Below are 15356 nucleotides of genomic sequence, written 5' to 3'. Positions count from 1 at the left end.
GTCCATTAAACAGACGGGTAAACTTGGAAGCCAGCACTATAAATACTGTTACAAAATGAAGCCAGGACTAAAAGCCATGTCCTTTGAGCTTCAAACACAATAATTATTCTGTAATCCATGGTCAGGTAATAAAATCATGGTTCTAGGTAGAAGCAGGAACAGAGGAATATAGTAATAGCCAGACTGAACAGTGGCCAGCACTAGATGCTTCAGTGGAAGGTGAAAGAAACCTCCCAACTCTAATAATTAGAGACTGGCTTAACCCTTGAATCATAAATTTTAATCTCTCCCCCAGAGCCTATGTTAGAATCAACGATTATACCTCTGTGTAGTTATGTTATCCATATTGACGCCCAATCCCTTTTTTAATCTTACTATGTTTTTGGCTACAATGACATACTGTAGCAATGAATTCCACAGTTTAATTTGGCATTATGTGAAAATGTATTTCTTTTCCTTTGTCTTGAATTTGACCCTAGTGATAATAAATAATTAATAATAATTAATAGCCCCAGATCCTGATGTCCCTATTCAGGCAAACTCCCACTTTTGTCTGAGAAAGGACTAAGTAAAAATTGAGTAATGAACTCAGGATTCGGCCAAACAATGCTGTTTAGCACTTATCCAGCACTTTATAAATTCACTGCATTGGACAAATATTCATCTTGAAGTATCTTGTTATTGCATACATTACTGCCTGCATCATCTTCGAATCCTTCCTCTCCCAGAAAATTAGAATCTGGTGCCACAACCATTGCAATCAGATGCTAAAGGTGCCTCCTCTTCTCCTCTAGAAATCAGCTGTATGTGGCAGGGAGTCTCTGATGAGAATTTTGTGTTCCTTGTAAATGGAGCAATTGCAACTCAAATAGCCCATCTATTTTAGCATAGGCCAGCCAGTGCTCATATCAGAAATCATTTTGTTCCCTGCCAAAATCCTCAACAAATATAATTGTTTTGCATTATTCTTAATCACAGTTATTAGGGTCACCTCACTCCCATTCAATTTAATTTAGAAATAGCTGCATTGTGTTGTTATAATTCATTGGAACTCAGATCAGTGTTATCTTTTGCATTGGTTTTGTACCACCCTCCAAACTGATCCATATTTATTGCCACAGAAACGAGGCATTGAGAAAGCTGTCGCTTACGTGCATCGAGAACTCTCACCTCAGCTGAACTTCTACTCAGTTGCAATCTCTGCCTACGCTCTGGCTCTTGTGAAACACAATAGCTCAGAAGCCAAACGAGCAGAACTGATTTTAAGAGAAATTTCTACACTCGATGCAGGTACTAATAATTATTCTTACAATGGTGATTTGATTTATAAAGCACTCTTCCCAGCCAAAGTCCTTGTGTGCTGTTGCAACATAATTAAAAACAAGATCAGGTGCAACAAGGCCAGCGTGATTAAATGTAGGTAGTATGCAGATTATTAATTCTAGACCTATTGGAATAATAATTCTACCTTTAAGCCATCCCCAGAAACAATCTTAGCACTGCACTGAGTCGGCATTGCATACCTTAGGATCAGTACTCTGTAACAACTGGGTCAGTACATTGTGATCAATGCACTATAATGGCTGGGATAAGTCAAAACTCTGTTTGGAATCTGGTTTTTAATAACCTTTGCTTCCTATATTGTCAGAGTGGTGGTGGCTGTCTTTCTTGGGTGGAATCATTACTATGAAATAAATTACCTATATTTTTCTAAATTGAGCTAAACTGAAGCAATTTTTGGAAAATACCTTCCCCGGATTGATTCAAGACTGAGTCATTGTTTCAGCAATGCAACAGCGCTACTGGGGAAATGATGAAGATGCAGTTTCTATAGAAGCTACCGCTTACGCATTACTTCAGACATTATGCCAGAAGGATATCAAGTATGCAGAACCTATTGCTACGTGGTTAATAGAAAAAAGGAAATATGGTGGCGGATACTGTTCTACACAGGTATCTGGCTTTCAGGCTCAATGGAGTGTGGTTGGGGGGGGGAAATACTGTAAAATACCCTTATAAACCCTTCCAATAAATATGGAAAGATAAATATTTTTATGGGTCCAACCAGGCAGTCTTTTACAGCAGTTCAGGATCATAATGTTATGGGGTGAAACTGGATTTTCCATTGGTAGAAAGTTGCTTATTTTGATTGAAGCCCACAGTGAGCCAAGTCCTGAGGTGTGTAAGTAAACAGCTGAGAATTTGGCCCTCAGAAAGAAACAATATGGATTAGTGAGGATTCCATGACTTCAATGGAGCTACGAAGATTTATACCCACTGGGGATCTGATCCAAAATGTTGATAGAAGAATATGGAAAATAAGGTGAATGGATTGAGGTGGATGAACGGACATGTGGAGACTTCAAAGAGAGAGCCTCAAAGGAACAGATATCTAAAAAGGAGACCTCTGAATGAGGAGTTACTTACAAGGAGAGGCATGTGACTAGAGCACTTTGCTATTGCTGAAAGACTCCAGTGTGGCTGGTATTCATTTGTATTTCAATCTCACACAGGATACAGTGGTGGCCCTGGAAGCTTTGTCACAGTATAGCATACAGACTATAGAAAGCGATCCCACCATTCTGAATCTTGCATTAAACTTACCTGGAAGGCACAGAAAGCACTATTTTAACCTGAACAGTAACAATGTCCAGATTCAGGAAGAACTACAGGTACTCAACCCTTTATTGTTCTAAGTTGTGATATTTCCTAGTTTGAGATCAGAAGGAATGTTTTCATTTCTCAGCAACCTTGATGTACTTTGGTTGCAGCCATTTTTCTGTGTAATAATAATATTTAACACTTATAGGCACCTTTCTGCCTCTCCCAGATGTTCAGATTGCTGCTTTCCCTCCAATGGGAAGGACCGCTGCAGTCATCTGTCCATTCAGGGTCATCTTAGGGGAGGGAAGAGGCAAGATATGTCCTTTGCTCTGACCCACAATGCAATGGGGCCTGGAAAAATGATCCCTACTCCTGCTGCAGGGATCACTTCAGTGAGGTAGGAGCAGACATGCCCCATAGTTCCTTGAATGACAGTTAGGGAACTGTTACAACCCTACACTAGGGTGAGGGAACCCCTATTGTCCCTCGCTCATGGCAAACAGGAAACACCTTCTAACGTGGTGCAGGTTGTCCAGGTCCCAGACAGCAAGCAAGACTCTCAGGAATCACAGTAAAAAGACAACGTGAATAATGGCCAAAGTGTTAAATGTCTACTGTTTGGTTTGGTTTGCAGTTTGACCTCGGAAGCAAAGTTGAAGTGACGGTAAAGGGCCAAGGAAATGGGACACTGAGTGTAAGATGGAGCTTGAAAACTTATAAGTTTCATTTTATTTTTCTCTTTCAAAAAGAAAACGGTACTAATTCACATCTATAGGGACCTGCCCCACCATCACTTCCAATTACACACAGTGCAGGAAGGAACCTCAGGCAGCCTCACCCCTTCTCAGATCCTGCCGAACAGTAACTAAGCAAAGCAATCAATACCCCATTCTGCCTAAGACCCTGTCCTTATGCATCTCTGCTTTCCCCCAAATCCCTGGCAAATAGATGTAAAGAGCCCTGAAGGTCACAGATTTTGTCTGTTTTGGACCCGGCTACAGGGAAAAATTCCAAAGTCTATGGAGCCTCATGGAGAACCGCCTATTAGCTATTAATTACACTTAAATTACTTCAGTTTGCACACCTCCACTGAGCGCTGTTGGTAGGGGACGGGCAGAGGGTGTTTGAAGTGGGTATAGGGTGACCAGATGTCCCGGTTTTATAGGGACAGTCCCGATTTTTGGGTCTTTTTCTTATATAGGCTCCTATTATCCCCCACCTCCATCCTGATTTTTCACATTTGCTGTCTGATCACCCTAAGTGGGTAGGTCCCACGCCATTTAGGTCTTTGAATATTGCTCATCAGTCTGTCATTGTTGTATCCACTACAGTCATCAGGAGATAATCTGTACCTATAACTACATTATGAGCTATGGGTATGATTCCCCTGCTCATGCACATAGACTCGTGATAGTTCTCATTGAGCTAGCACAAGTAGCACAAGTAGGATAGCTGCTATAGCACTAGTAGCTGCATCAGAGGTATGGCTGAGTCATAACAAGTACAAACCTGCCTAAAACTAGTTTCTGTGGAATCTCTCTCACTCTCCCTGATCAAATGTAACTTCTAGTATGTGCAGAATCAGATGAATTGCTGCAGACCTGTTTGGTTAAAATTCTTTGTTATTTAAAGGAGCTTTTAGGATGTTCTCTTTTTTTTCAGATACAAAAAATATATTATTCTGTTGAAATGGAGAACACCACATGTAATGACTTGATTCTGGAAGTTGAAATGGAAGGGAACGTCAAATATTCAAGTAAGTGAAAAGAAAACAGAGCAACTGTTTTTAATGATGACAAATTTGGCTAAACCCTGATAGTATCCTATGACTTTTTAGCTGATTAGATTGGGAAAGAAGAAAGATATCTACTATAGTGCCTTCAGGACAATTTGTATTTTTATTACATGTAGGATGTTTAACTGGTAATATTTTAAGAATTGTTTTATAAGACCCCAGTGGACTTTTTGGAGGGTGCTTAATAAATATATTTATGTTATTATTATTAGTTAGTACTAGAGAGCAAAGGTGGCCTTCTTGGCCAAATGATTTAATATCTCTGTGTATCATGGTTCCCGCCCAAAAAGAGTTAATATTTCCTGTGTCTGTCTTTTAGCTATTTATTATACTGAATTCACTTCAGTTGGAGCACCTCCACTGAGTGCTGTCTGTCTTTTCTCCTTAAATTGTTAGCTCTTTGTGACAGGAATTGTCTTTGTGTATTTACAGATGGGGCCCCAATCTCAGCTGGGACCTCTAGGTGCTACTCTCATACAAATTAAAAATAATTGCAGGCATTTATTTTAAGCTTTAATTTCAAAGATACATGAGATAATGAGACTGAGGAAAATGAAGTTTATAAAAGCAGTGGAGGTGGCAGGAGTCAGCACTGATTCCTCACAAAGTGCAAAAAGGAGAGCAATCAGCAAGCTTTTCATCGCAGTCTGACGGGGTCTGTTTGTGTCTAACACCTCCAGGTGCTCTGGATGCTGAGGAAGAGGACTATGATTATGGGGAGGACCATGCAACGGAAACCAGAAGAGATGAGCCCATGAGCCAGATAGAATGGTTTGACATCCGCAATAGAAGGAAGAGAGAGGTGCCTGTTCCCAGTAAAACAGAATCATTACGATACAAAGTCTGCGTCAGGTAGGTTCGGGACTAGGTTAACTCTATTAGTGAGTGTAAACAAGTTCCTGCCAGGGCTCGCCCCTCCCTGGGGAGGAGGGGAGCCACACCGGCCTCGCGGTCGTCTAGGGCCCGATCCTTGGACCCGCGGTCCTACCCTGGGAAGTTTGTCCCTGTGAACAGGACCGTGCAGTGACAAAGTCAAAAGGGGCCCAGCCCTTGGTTCTGGCGGGGCACCAAACACAGTTACAATAGTTCATTCAGCTCTGGCCCTTTGGGGCAGGGCAGAGCAGTGGCAAAGTCAAAAGGGGCCCAGCCCTTGGTTGGCCTGGCACCGTTACATAGTTCCTTCCAGTGGCCTCCTTTAGCCAGGAGAGGGGGATTCTGCACCCGCGGTGCGGTGTGGATCTAAGGTGGAGGGACCAGGCCGCCCTCTCTCTGGTCCAGCCGGGGCCTCTTGGGTGCCGGCTGCACCGCTACGGTGGTCAGTGGGGATTCTGCGAACCGTGCTGGTCTTGAGTAGCTCTGAGGCCTGACTGGTGTGCCGGGCTCCTTTTCACATCCCTTCTGTTACTTGGTCCGGGGTTTATTTTCTGGGGCGTCATCGGTTCCTCCCAGTCCGGGCTGGGCAGCGGTCCAGTAGTATTCTGGAAATGCGGGCCGCCTGGTCTGGGGGCTCTCAGGGCCTAGTAGGACGGGGCGTTCGCGGCTCCTCGTCAAGCAGCTGCGGGAAGGCTCTGCGCTCTCGTTGTACGACCGTGGGGAGCTCCAGTAGTCCTCTCTGAGTGACGCGTTGGGGAGCTCTCTTGACGGCTCCTGGTCCGGCCTCCGCCTCAGCGCCTCCCAGTGAGAGCGTCGGTAGGCACGTTGCTCTATGGCGCCTGGCCTCACTGAAGCGTGGGCCCGTTGTTTATTCTTTCCGGGTCGCCGCTGCCCTGCTGGGGCGGGATTGTTTTCGCCAGCCGTCCGCCCCGTGTGGAGATGACGGGTCGACCCTCCCTGGGGGGGCGGGTGCACACTGCTCTTACATGAGATTCCACTCTTTTGGTTTAGAGTCTTGGTCTGTTCATCTTTTTGCATCTGTTTTGTCAACACCTTCTGCCCCTCTGAGTTGCAGCAACAACAGGGCAGGTTCCGTATCCTGCGGTTCCTTCAATTAACACAAGCATAAGCCGGTCGAGCCCAGCCCAGTGACCTGGCACTTACATACATCCCTCTGGGCGCTCTAGGAGGCTTTCCCTCTGCAACCGGGTCTGAGTGTAGCGAATCTTTTTATAGGAAGCATCAATGGCATCCAGTGTGGAACACCACAAACAGAGTTATACACAACGCTCACCCCCCCCAAGTACATTTTGCATGTCTTTCCCCCTTAGGTGTCTAATCCAATTACTCCAAGTCACAACACCAAGTCTCTGGTCAATAGCCCCCGAATTCAGAGTCTATCTGTAGGTTCCCTCCCCCAGCCTGGTGATAAGGGCACCTTACGATGCGTCCAGGGCAACTGCCCTGCCTCTCCGTGGGTTTTTTCCTGGGCTTTTTCCGCCTTCCATCTGACTGCTCCGCCTTACCAAGCTGCCCTGTGTCCTCCGGCGTCCTCCAAATGCTTCCGCTCCCCAGGTGCCTTGAGCCGCTCAGTTGTGCCCAGCAACTGCTTCGGCTCCGCTCGCTCTGTGGGCTGCTCCACACCGCCCACACTACTTCCGCTTTGCCAGCCGCTTCCACTCCACCAGCTGTCCTGTTGGTCCGCTCAGCATCCTCATAACCGCTCCACTCCGCCAGCTGCTCTGTTCACAGTATAGCTTAGGCTCCCCACTGTTAGCACGTACTCAGTGCTCCAGCCTCTGTATTTCAGCTCTTTTTGATTTATTCAGTCGAATTTGATCTCAGCAATAGTAGGGGGCCACGTGCCTAGTGACCATTAGCCCAGAGTGAGTTCAGCTCAGCAACCCTGTATCTAGAGTCTTTAAGGGAATAAAAATCCTCTGACTCCACAGTGGAGAGGAGGGGGTGCATGGTGCTTCTGGCTCCACAGGGCCTGCCACCAGGCAACACATACTGTCCCACCTCTCTCTATTCACAGGGTTTTTGAACCCTGTCCCTTGTCTAGCAATTACACCCAACTGAGGCTTGAGTTCATTTCTGTCACACGCAGTTCCAGCTCGGCGTCTGGGATGGGTAGGCGTGCCTATGCAAATATTTGAGATTTCGCATTCTAGACATTCTTTCCACACTTCCCATACTTCACCACCAGATGTCAGGGTACAGCTCATCCTGACTGCTTACATGTTGTCTTTCTGGAAGCACACGTTCAAATCCCGGCATGGTGGCTCAGCTCTGTCTTCCAAGACAGTAAAGCTGATTTCCATGCAGTGTATGGAGTATGAGCCATTCACATCAGATCTTAAGCACCAAGCTCCTGTCTGCTCTGCATAACATTAAAGAATAGTTTGTCTGTCTATTTGTTTGCTTTAATGTAAGATTTTGCCCCAGTGTTCTTGGTCAAAAATTAACTCATCCCTTATAACCCAGAGTTGTCTAGTATGCCAACTATTCACCTGGCTGCTGCCCTCCACCCGAGAGGTGGTTGCACTTAAGCATATGTAAACAACGGAAACTCAATAAACTACACCAAAGAGAAGGGGAACCTCAGTGGGATTAGTGTAGTTTGCAGATCACAGAGTGGTGGTGTATGCCCTGTGTGAGTAACCTCTCTCTCCCTGTGGATGTCACACATTCTCCTCCACTCCCTTGCGCTCATTAATGCCCTGGAAAAGAACTAGTCTATTTACTATTGGCTGGTGGGGCTTTTCCAAAGATAGACCACGTTCTTATGCTGTTGTGTGAAGAGCAGAGGGGAAGGTCTGGCTCTCAGTGCCCCTGGCTCTTTTGGAACCATGGGAATGAAGAGAAACTGGTAGTTGTGTAGTAGAGGCACTGGAGCCCAATGGATGAGAAGGGTCTTTATTAAGGCTGCTGTTTCACTCCCCTCCTGTGCAATGGTGGCTTTTAAGCAATGGCAGCTCAGAGTTTTAGGCAGGACTCTGTAACTTGCTTTTGTTCTGTAGCTATAGTGAGTAAAGAAGATGGCTCCTATCATCCTAGTTTTCAGAGAGGGGATGTATTGTTGTTTCCTAATCCAAAAGCAGGAAAGGGCAGATCTGGCAGAACATAGTGTCCTATACAGAATAGGGTTGCAGCAGCCATTTTGCTTGCTCCCACTGTGGATTAGCAAACAACAAGACATCCCCTCTTTAAAAACTAGGATGGTAGTAGCCATCTTCTTTACTCACTATGGCTACAGAGGAGGTGACAGCATCTCTCCAAAAAGCAGTGCAGCATTATGAATTGGAGAGCTGGGGTAAGTACCTTTATACTCATTGCTTGGGGCGACACTTTCCAAGGGGTGGCACTCCGCCCCCCCCCCCGTTCCCCCCGATACACACACTTTTTTTTTTTTTGCTTGGGGCAGCAAAAAGCCGGAGCTGGCCCTGGCCAGAGCCCTGCCTCTGGAGAGCCAGAGCATCGTCCCCTGGAGCCAAGCCTGGGCTGCAGTGACGAGAGGGGTTCCCAGAGTGTGTGAGGAGCTGGGGACGGAGGGAAGCAGGGCCCGAGATGCAGAGAGGGAGAAAGGGTCCTGCTGCTGCCATTGCTGCTGCTCTGAGTCTCCCCAGGGCGGCACAGTATTTCCCTGCCTGAGTGGGCTGTGCAGAGCTCCACCGTGCTGGGCAGGAGGTGCAGATCCCAGCTCATGCGCTGATGGGGTGAGTGTCTGGGCAGCCCAAGCTGCCAGGGAGCTGCTGCCGCCCCCTCCTATCCCCAGACCCAGCCTGCCGTGCACCTTCCCCGCCTCTGCCCCACGCTGCCTGCCCCAGGCCCCCACAGCTCCAGGGGCAGGGAGAGGCAGAGCTTGGCTCCGAGTGGGGCAGTGGGGAATACTGCCCCGCTGGGGACCCCCACAGCTCGGGCTCCTGGGGATCAGTGTCCTCTCAGCTCTGCCTGCACGAGGCTGGGAAAGCAGCTGTCAGCGCCTGCCCTTCTCAGCCCTTGCACCCCCCATCCTGCTCTCAGCCTCTTCACTTGTACCTCCCCCATCTCTCCTTCGCTGCACCCCTTCCCCTTGTACTCTCCCTTCACCTGCACCTCTCCCCTTGTACCCTCCCCTAGCCCTCTCCTCCCGCACCTCCTCCTTCCCCTGCACCTCTTCTCCCGCAACCCTCCTGATACCCCCTCTCCTCCTCCACCCTCCTCCGCGAGTACAGCACACCCGGCTTCTCTGCCAGTGTAGAACCCCCAACACCCCCACACCCGCTTCTCTGCCTGAACCCTCTTTACTAGATCCCCATACCTTTCTGGGTACAAGTTTGAGGGTTAGTCCCTATGCCTTCCATGTGCATTTGGAGTACTAAAGCTGGGCTTGTGGGGGATGGGGGGTGAGATTTATGCTAAAGAGAAATAAAAATAGGAGAAACGGTTTGATCCGTACTGCAAGTGTAAACAGGGATTGCTGTGGTGAACAAGGAGTTTGTGTTTTTGGGTGGGGGACAGCCCAGAACTTGGGCAGCAGGGGGTGGGGGAGGACATTGGTGGGGAGGGGAGAGCCCAGGGCTGGGATGGGGGGCAGCCAAAAAATTTTTTGCTTGGGGCAGCAAAAAACCTAGAGCCAACCCTGCCCTGAACTCTGCTGCACTGCACTGCACACTTGCAATCCAGTGTGGATTTAAGGGGTTGTGGTTTACCACAGCATGAATTATCGAAGAGCCACTGTCATTTGTAAAACACATTGTAACAGCTTCTGATGAGAGGCACCATGTAAATGTAACATACCGTCATCATCTCCGGCTTCTTGGAGATGGCTCAACAAAAATAATCCAATTCTGAAGAATTTGGGAACAGAGAAGAATTAAAGCGCATTAGAAAAGCACAAAAGACAGTCGCATATTTAGGAATTTAGTCTCTAGACATAAATTTTAGCTATTTACTTGCCTAGGTAGATAAGTTTAAATAAATGGCTTTTAGGAAAGCTTTGGATTGTGCTCATTGGCAGTAGGAATCAGAATCTGTTTCATCATCACCAGGCAGGAATTGCCAAGCTCTTCAGAAGTCCCTCTTTGTAACAAAATGTAAACGTACAATGTAGAGAGACATGGTGGGGGAGATAATATATTTTATTGGACCAACTTCCATTAGTGAGAGAGACAAGGTTACACAGAAAGCTTGTCTCTCTCTCTCATCAATGGAATTTGATCCAATAAAAGATATTACCTTACTCACTTAGTGTTTCTAATGTCCTGGGACTGACATAGCGACAGCAACACTGCATATGTTGTACAATGTAAGCATTTACTAACAGCAATTTTCCCTAAAAGATCTGCAGGTCCCAATATACCAAAGATGTCTCTAGTTGATCTCTCACTTTTAAGTGGCTTGGAACCTGACACAGCTGAACTTGAGCAGGTGAGGAGAATTTCTTTCATTGACATCTGTAATTTAATTTATTATTTTTGTGCTGTTCTTTGGAAGTCTTTATTTATCACAAAAGGTGGTTTTTAGCCCCAGGTATCTCAAAAGTTTGCAGAATAATTAACAGGAAACTGAGAATCGAGACAGACATTTTCATTATGGAAAGAGGGCTGTCGATCAATCACAGTTAATTCACGCGAATAACTAAAAAATTAATCATGATAAAAAAAATTGTGTATTGTTAAACAATACAATTTAATTGACATTTATTAACTATTTTGGATGTTTTTCTACATTTTCAAATATGTTGATTTAAATTATAACACAGAATACAAAGTGTACAGTGCTCACTTTAAATTATTATTTTTGATAAGAAGAAGCAGGCAGCAGTATCTCCCGTAAATGTAAACAAACTTGTTTGTCTTAGCAACTGGCTGAACAAGAAGTAGGACTGAGTGGACTTGTATGCTCTAAAGTTTTATTTTGTTTTGAGTGCAGTTATGTAACCAAAAAAAAAATCTACATTTGTAAGTTACAAATTCATAAAGAGATTGCACTACGGTACTTTTATGAGGTGAACTGAAAAATACTATTTCTTTTGTTTATCATTTTTACAGTGCAAATATTTGAAATAAAAAATAATAATATAAAGTGAGCACTGTACACTTTGTAGTCCATTGTAATAGAAATCAATATATTTAGAAATGTAGAAAAACATCCAAAATATTTAATAAATATCAATTGATATTCTATTGTTTAACAGTGTGATTAATTCAATTAATTTTTTTAATCACAATTAATATTTTTGAGTTATTGTGTGAGTTAGCTGCAATTAACTGACTGCCCTAAACACGTGAGCTGCGAATTGCACCACTAGCTCACATAGTGTAAACATACCCTTAGTTAGGGATTGATTGTTTTTGTTGATAGGTGGCTTGTTTGATGACTACTGGATTTGTCCTACTAGACTTTTATTTTAATTTTTTTTTAAATAGTCCCTGGCTGGATATGGTGTTTGACTGCTTGAGTCAACTCAAATCTTAATATTTTGTATTCTTTTGTCTTATGACCATTAGATGCTCACAGTGTGCCCTTCATAAATGGATTAAGTAAATAAAATACAATCAAAATGAGCAAACAGACCCTCCATATACTCATTCAGAAAATAGCCTAGATCCTCCACCACATAAAGGAACAGCAGACCAAGAAACTGTTCATTCTAAGGAAGAATCAACCAGTCCAGTACAATACACAGCTAGGCAGTTTAAGACAGCCAGCAGAAGCCAAAACAGATTTTAAACCAAGGTAAAAATGATGTTTCTGTTTTTGTAGTTGGTAAAATCTGCAGACCAATACATTGACCACTTTGAGTACAAAGAAGGAAAGGTTATGCTCTACTTTGGAGAGGTGAGTGAATCCTGTATGACTTTTCCAACTTCCGTCAGGTGATTCTATAAAGAAGGGAGTATGTTCAGAGGCATATTTTTTAAATCTGTATATTGTTGGTACTGCTGCTCAGATCAATATAGTTCACCCAGACACCGGACAGCCGTGTACCATCATGAATTAATTACAGGACATACCCATTCTTTTCCAAAAGTACCTTTAGGCCTTTGTAATACCCAGAAAGGTTAATACTATGTTCTAGACCAGGACTTTGGAACAAAGTCACAAAGCCCCTAATGAATCCATTCAAGCCAGAGCAATTGCTAACATTTGTGAGACCCCAGGGCCCGAATCCTGCAAAGCAATTATGCATGTGCATAACTTCAGGCATGAGAGTAATCCCATTACAGACAGTGTGTTTCCATGTGTGTAAAGTTTAAATATGTGCTTTGCTGGATCAGGGCCCATGACAAGGCATCCTCAAATTATCTGCCTTCTGGGTATCTACAATGCTCCTGACATCCCTGTGGCATCACTTCACATGGTGACTGCTTCCTTCAGCCATTTGAGATGCTTCACATCCTTAAGTGACACTCAAGCATAGATGTCACTCGCAGGTGATTTACACAGAAGGCAGCAGCAAGAAAAGAAATAATTAAGAACAAGGGATATGTTAGATATGTTAGTACTGCTATGGCTGACAAAGTGATTGTGTTTATCTGGGAATCATAAATAAATGTAACAGTATGTAAATTAACTGTAATGGGATCAGCACCCACCTCTCGTGCATGCCCCCTTTTCTCTGGCTGATAGTGCCTGCAAACACGGTTCTTTTCACTGCGGGGGGGGGGGCACCCACCTTTTGTGGATGGCCCCCTTTCTCTCGGTTAGGTATGAGCCTGCTTTTGGTTTTTTGTTCTTTCAGTGGGGTGGCACCCACCTCTCGCGAGCACCACCCGTCCCCCAGCCGGTGGTTCTCTCAGCTGGCCTTCAGCAGCTTAGCCCTCTGGCCAAGCTGCACATGCTGTCCCCGCTTCTGGGATATACAGTCCTGAGTTCTTACCATAGCCCTGGTTTGGGACCGTAGCTCTTAGGCTTCTTCCCGGAGGCACTGCTTTCTTCAGACACCCAGCTGTGGCCCATCTCGGTACCTTCAGCTGGGGTCCATTTCAGCAGCCCTCCCTGGGCTCAGTCTGCTACCAGACCAGCAGGGCACATCTCGGTGCCCTTGTCTGGTCTGGCCAGGTCTTATGCTCAGTCCTCCGGGCTCAGCCTGCCCCCACTGACTTTTTGACAGCTCTACTGCTACTCTATCCAGCCAGCCAGTCCTTGGCAGCCTTTGCTGGGCTCTGTTCTGTCTGGTGAACTGTCCGCAGTCCAGCCACGCACCTGGTCCTCCCTCCTCAAATGCCACACAGCCACTGAAGGCTCTGCTCTGCTGCTTGCCTTTTATCTGGACCCTTATTTGGTGGCTCTCGCAGCCCTTCTGTTTGGTTGCTTTTCTGCAGCCACTCTAGGCTGCCTAGACTAGAGGACTTCTCACAGCTCTATTCTGGGAAGGGGTGATGCAGGACTGCAAGGCCTCCAGCAGGGGGCCTCGGGACCTAGTCTACCCTGCCACAGGCCCTATGCAGTTACATACTTAACATGGATCTAAAGCTGTCCCTTAGTTCCATAAAATAACCAATGCATATTGGCACAGGACACTGGGATGTTAGGGCCTGATTCAAGAAAGCCTTTAAGCCTCCATTCCTGTTCAGGATGACTTCAGTGGGACTTAAGCACATGCTTAAAATAAAGCAAGTGCTCTGATGATTAGGGATACTTCCCTGAGTGAGGATCTCAGAAAGAGAAGACCATGGATGCTGTACACAGCCAACAAACCTGCTTATTCTTTAATAGCAAGTCTTTAGCATATTGATTCAAAGCTCCCAATAACCTGGGAAAGAACAACCTTATGCATTTGTGGCTGAAACAGCTAGTTAATTCATCCATGTTGTCAGAAAAAAAGTGTTCAGCAGAACCAATACTATAGGCACGAATAAATTGGGGAGTGGTTGGGGAGCATGAATTCTCTTTTGTAATAAATGTTGTTTGTGTTTGCTTTTTTTCTGCAGCTCAGTAATGGATCTGAACCAGACTGTGTGTCATTTGGGGCTAAGCAAATCAATCCCATGGGTCTAGTACAGCCAGCAAACGCCATCATTTATGATTTTTACAACCCTGGTAAGCTGACCCAGTAGTACAGAAAAAATAAACATGAAACTATTTAGAAAGAGCAAGATGCCAAGATTGATTTTCCCCTTCTGTCCATTGAGAGGAAACCCTAGTATATTTGAATGTGGTGAGTGAATCAATATTTTTCTAACAGTGCTTAATGAAAAGACTCCCCTGTGAATAATGACTGGTAATGTCACAGCGAAAGCACACTTTAACAGAGATCTTCTCAAGAAGTGATCTCCTGGTTTGCATTGATTGCAGGGGACTGAAAATATCTCATTTTACTTGTATGAGGTTTTTAAATGAACTTTTCAGGCTTGTGTAAAATTAATCTCCATAGATCACAGAGCGATAGGTGCCAACTCGATGGGTGCTCCATGGGAAAAAATTAGTGGGTGCTCTGCACCCACCGGCAGCCAAACTTCCCTCACCTACCACCCCCCTCCTCCTGGAGGGGGAGAGAAGCGGGAACGTGGCACGCTCAGGGGAGGAGGCGGTGAAGAGGTGGGGCCAGGGTGGGGATTTGTGGAAGGAGTTGGAATAGGGGCAGGGAGGGGCAGAGTTGGGGCAGGGACTTTGGGGAAGGGTTTTGAATGGGGGTGGGGAAGGGGCAGGAAGACGCAGAGCTGGGGTGGGGCCTCATGGAAGGGGTGGAGTGGGGTGGGTGCAGCGGGGAGGGGGTCGAGCACGCATGGCAAAGAGGGGAAGTCGGCGCCTATGCATAGAGCATGAGCAGCAGTAGACCAAGCTTCCCCAAATTTGTCCCTGGGATCAACTCTAAGGACAAAGGCCCTGGTTCTCAAAGGTATTTAGGTGCCTAACTCAATACATTAAATGGAAGTTAGACATCTAAATGTCTTGAGGATCTGGGCCAAAGAGACTAGTTCAGTCTCTATGTTGATTCAAACCTTGGCCTCTGACGGTACTGTTAGCACAGTGATCAAGTAGCGCCATACATGGTGGTGGTATTTGTAGTGTGGTTCGTTATCAACTAGAAAATGTTTAATTGATGAATTTGCATCAGAACTTTTTTTTTCAAGAAACAGTAGATGTTTTACAT

At 45.5% G+C, this 15356-nt stretch overlaps 1 protein-coding gene across 2 annotated transcripts in view; it reads left to right on the top strand.

The window, feature by feature from the left end:
- Positions 1 to 15356, top strand: part of LOC116833560 (complement C4-like) — a 97688-nt gene that overhangs the window by 66326 nt on the left and 16006 nt on the right. The window contains exons 28-36 of one of the 2 annotated variants that reach the window (XM_032795148.2): positions 1122 to 1290; positions 1787 to 1953; positions 2514 to 2672; positions 3239 to 3298; positions 4267 to 4360; positions 5080 to 5251; positions 10597 to 10684; positions 12023 to 12097; positions 14194 to 14302. In XM_032795148.2, the coding sequence (XP_032651039.1) occupies positions 1122 to 1290; positions 1787 to 1953; positions 2514 to 2672; positions 3239 to 3298; positions 4267 to 4360; positions 5080 to 5251; positions 10597 to 10684; positions 12023 to 12097; positions 14194 to 14302 (1093 nt within the window). The remainder of the gene's footprint in view (positions 1 to 1121; positions 1291 to 1786; positions 1954 to 2513; positions 2673 to 3238; positions 3299 to 4266; positions 4361 to 5079; positions 5252 to 10596; positions 10685 to 12022; positions 12098 to 14193; positions 14303 to 15356) is intronic. The other variant, XM_075061616.1, reaches the window with a different exon arrangement.

This window comes from Chelonoidis abingdonii, chromosome 1 (assembly GCF_003597395.2).
Source record: "Chelonoidis abingdonii isolate Lonesome George chromosome 1, CheloAbing_2.0, whole genome shotgun sequence".
NCBI classification, from domain to species: Eukaryota; Metazoa; Chordata; order Testudines; family Testudinidae; genus Chelonoidis; species Chelonoidis abingdonii.
The sequence above is the reverse complement of the archived record's forward strand: the minus strand, read 5'-3'. Positions and strand labels throughout refer to the sequence as shown.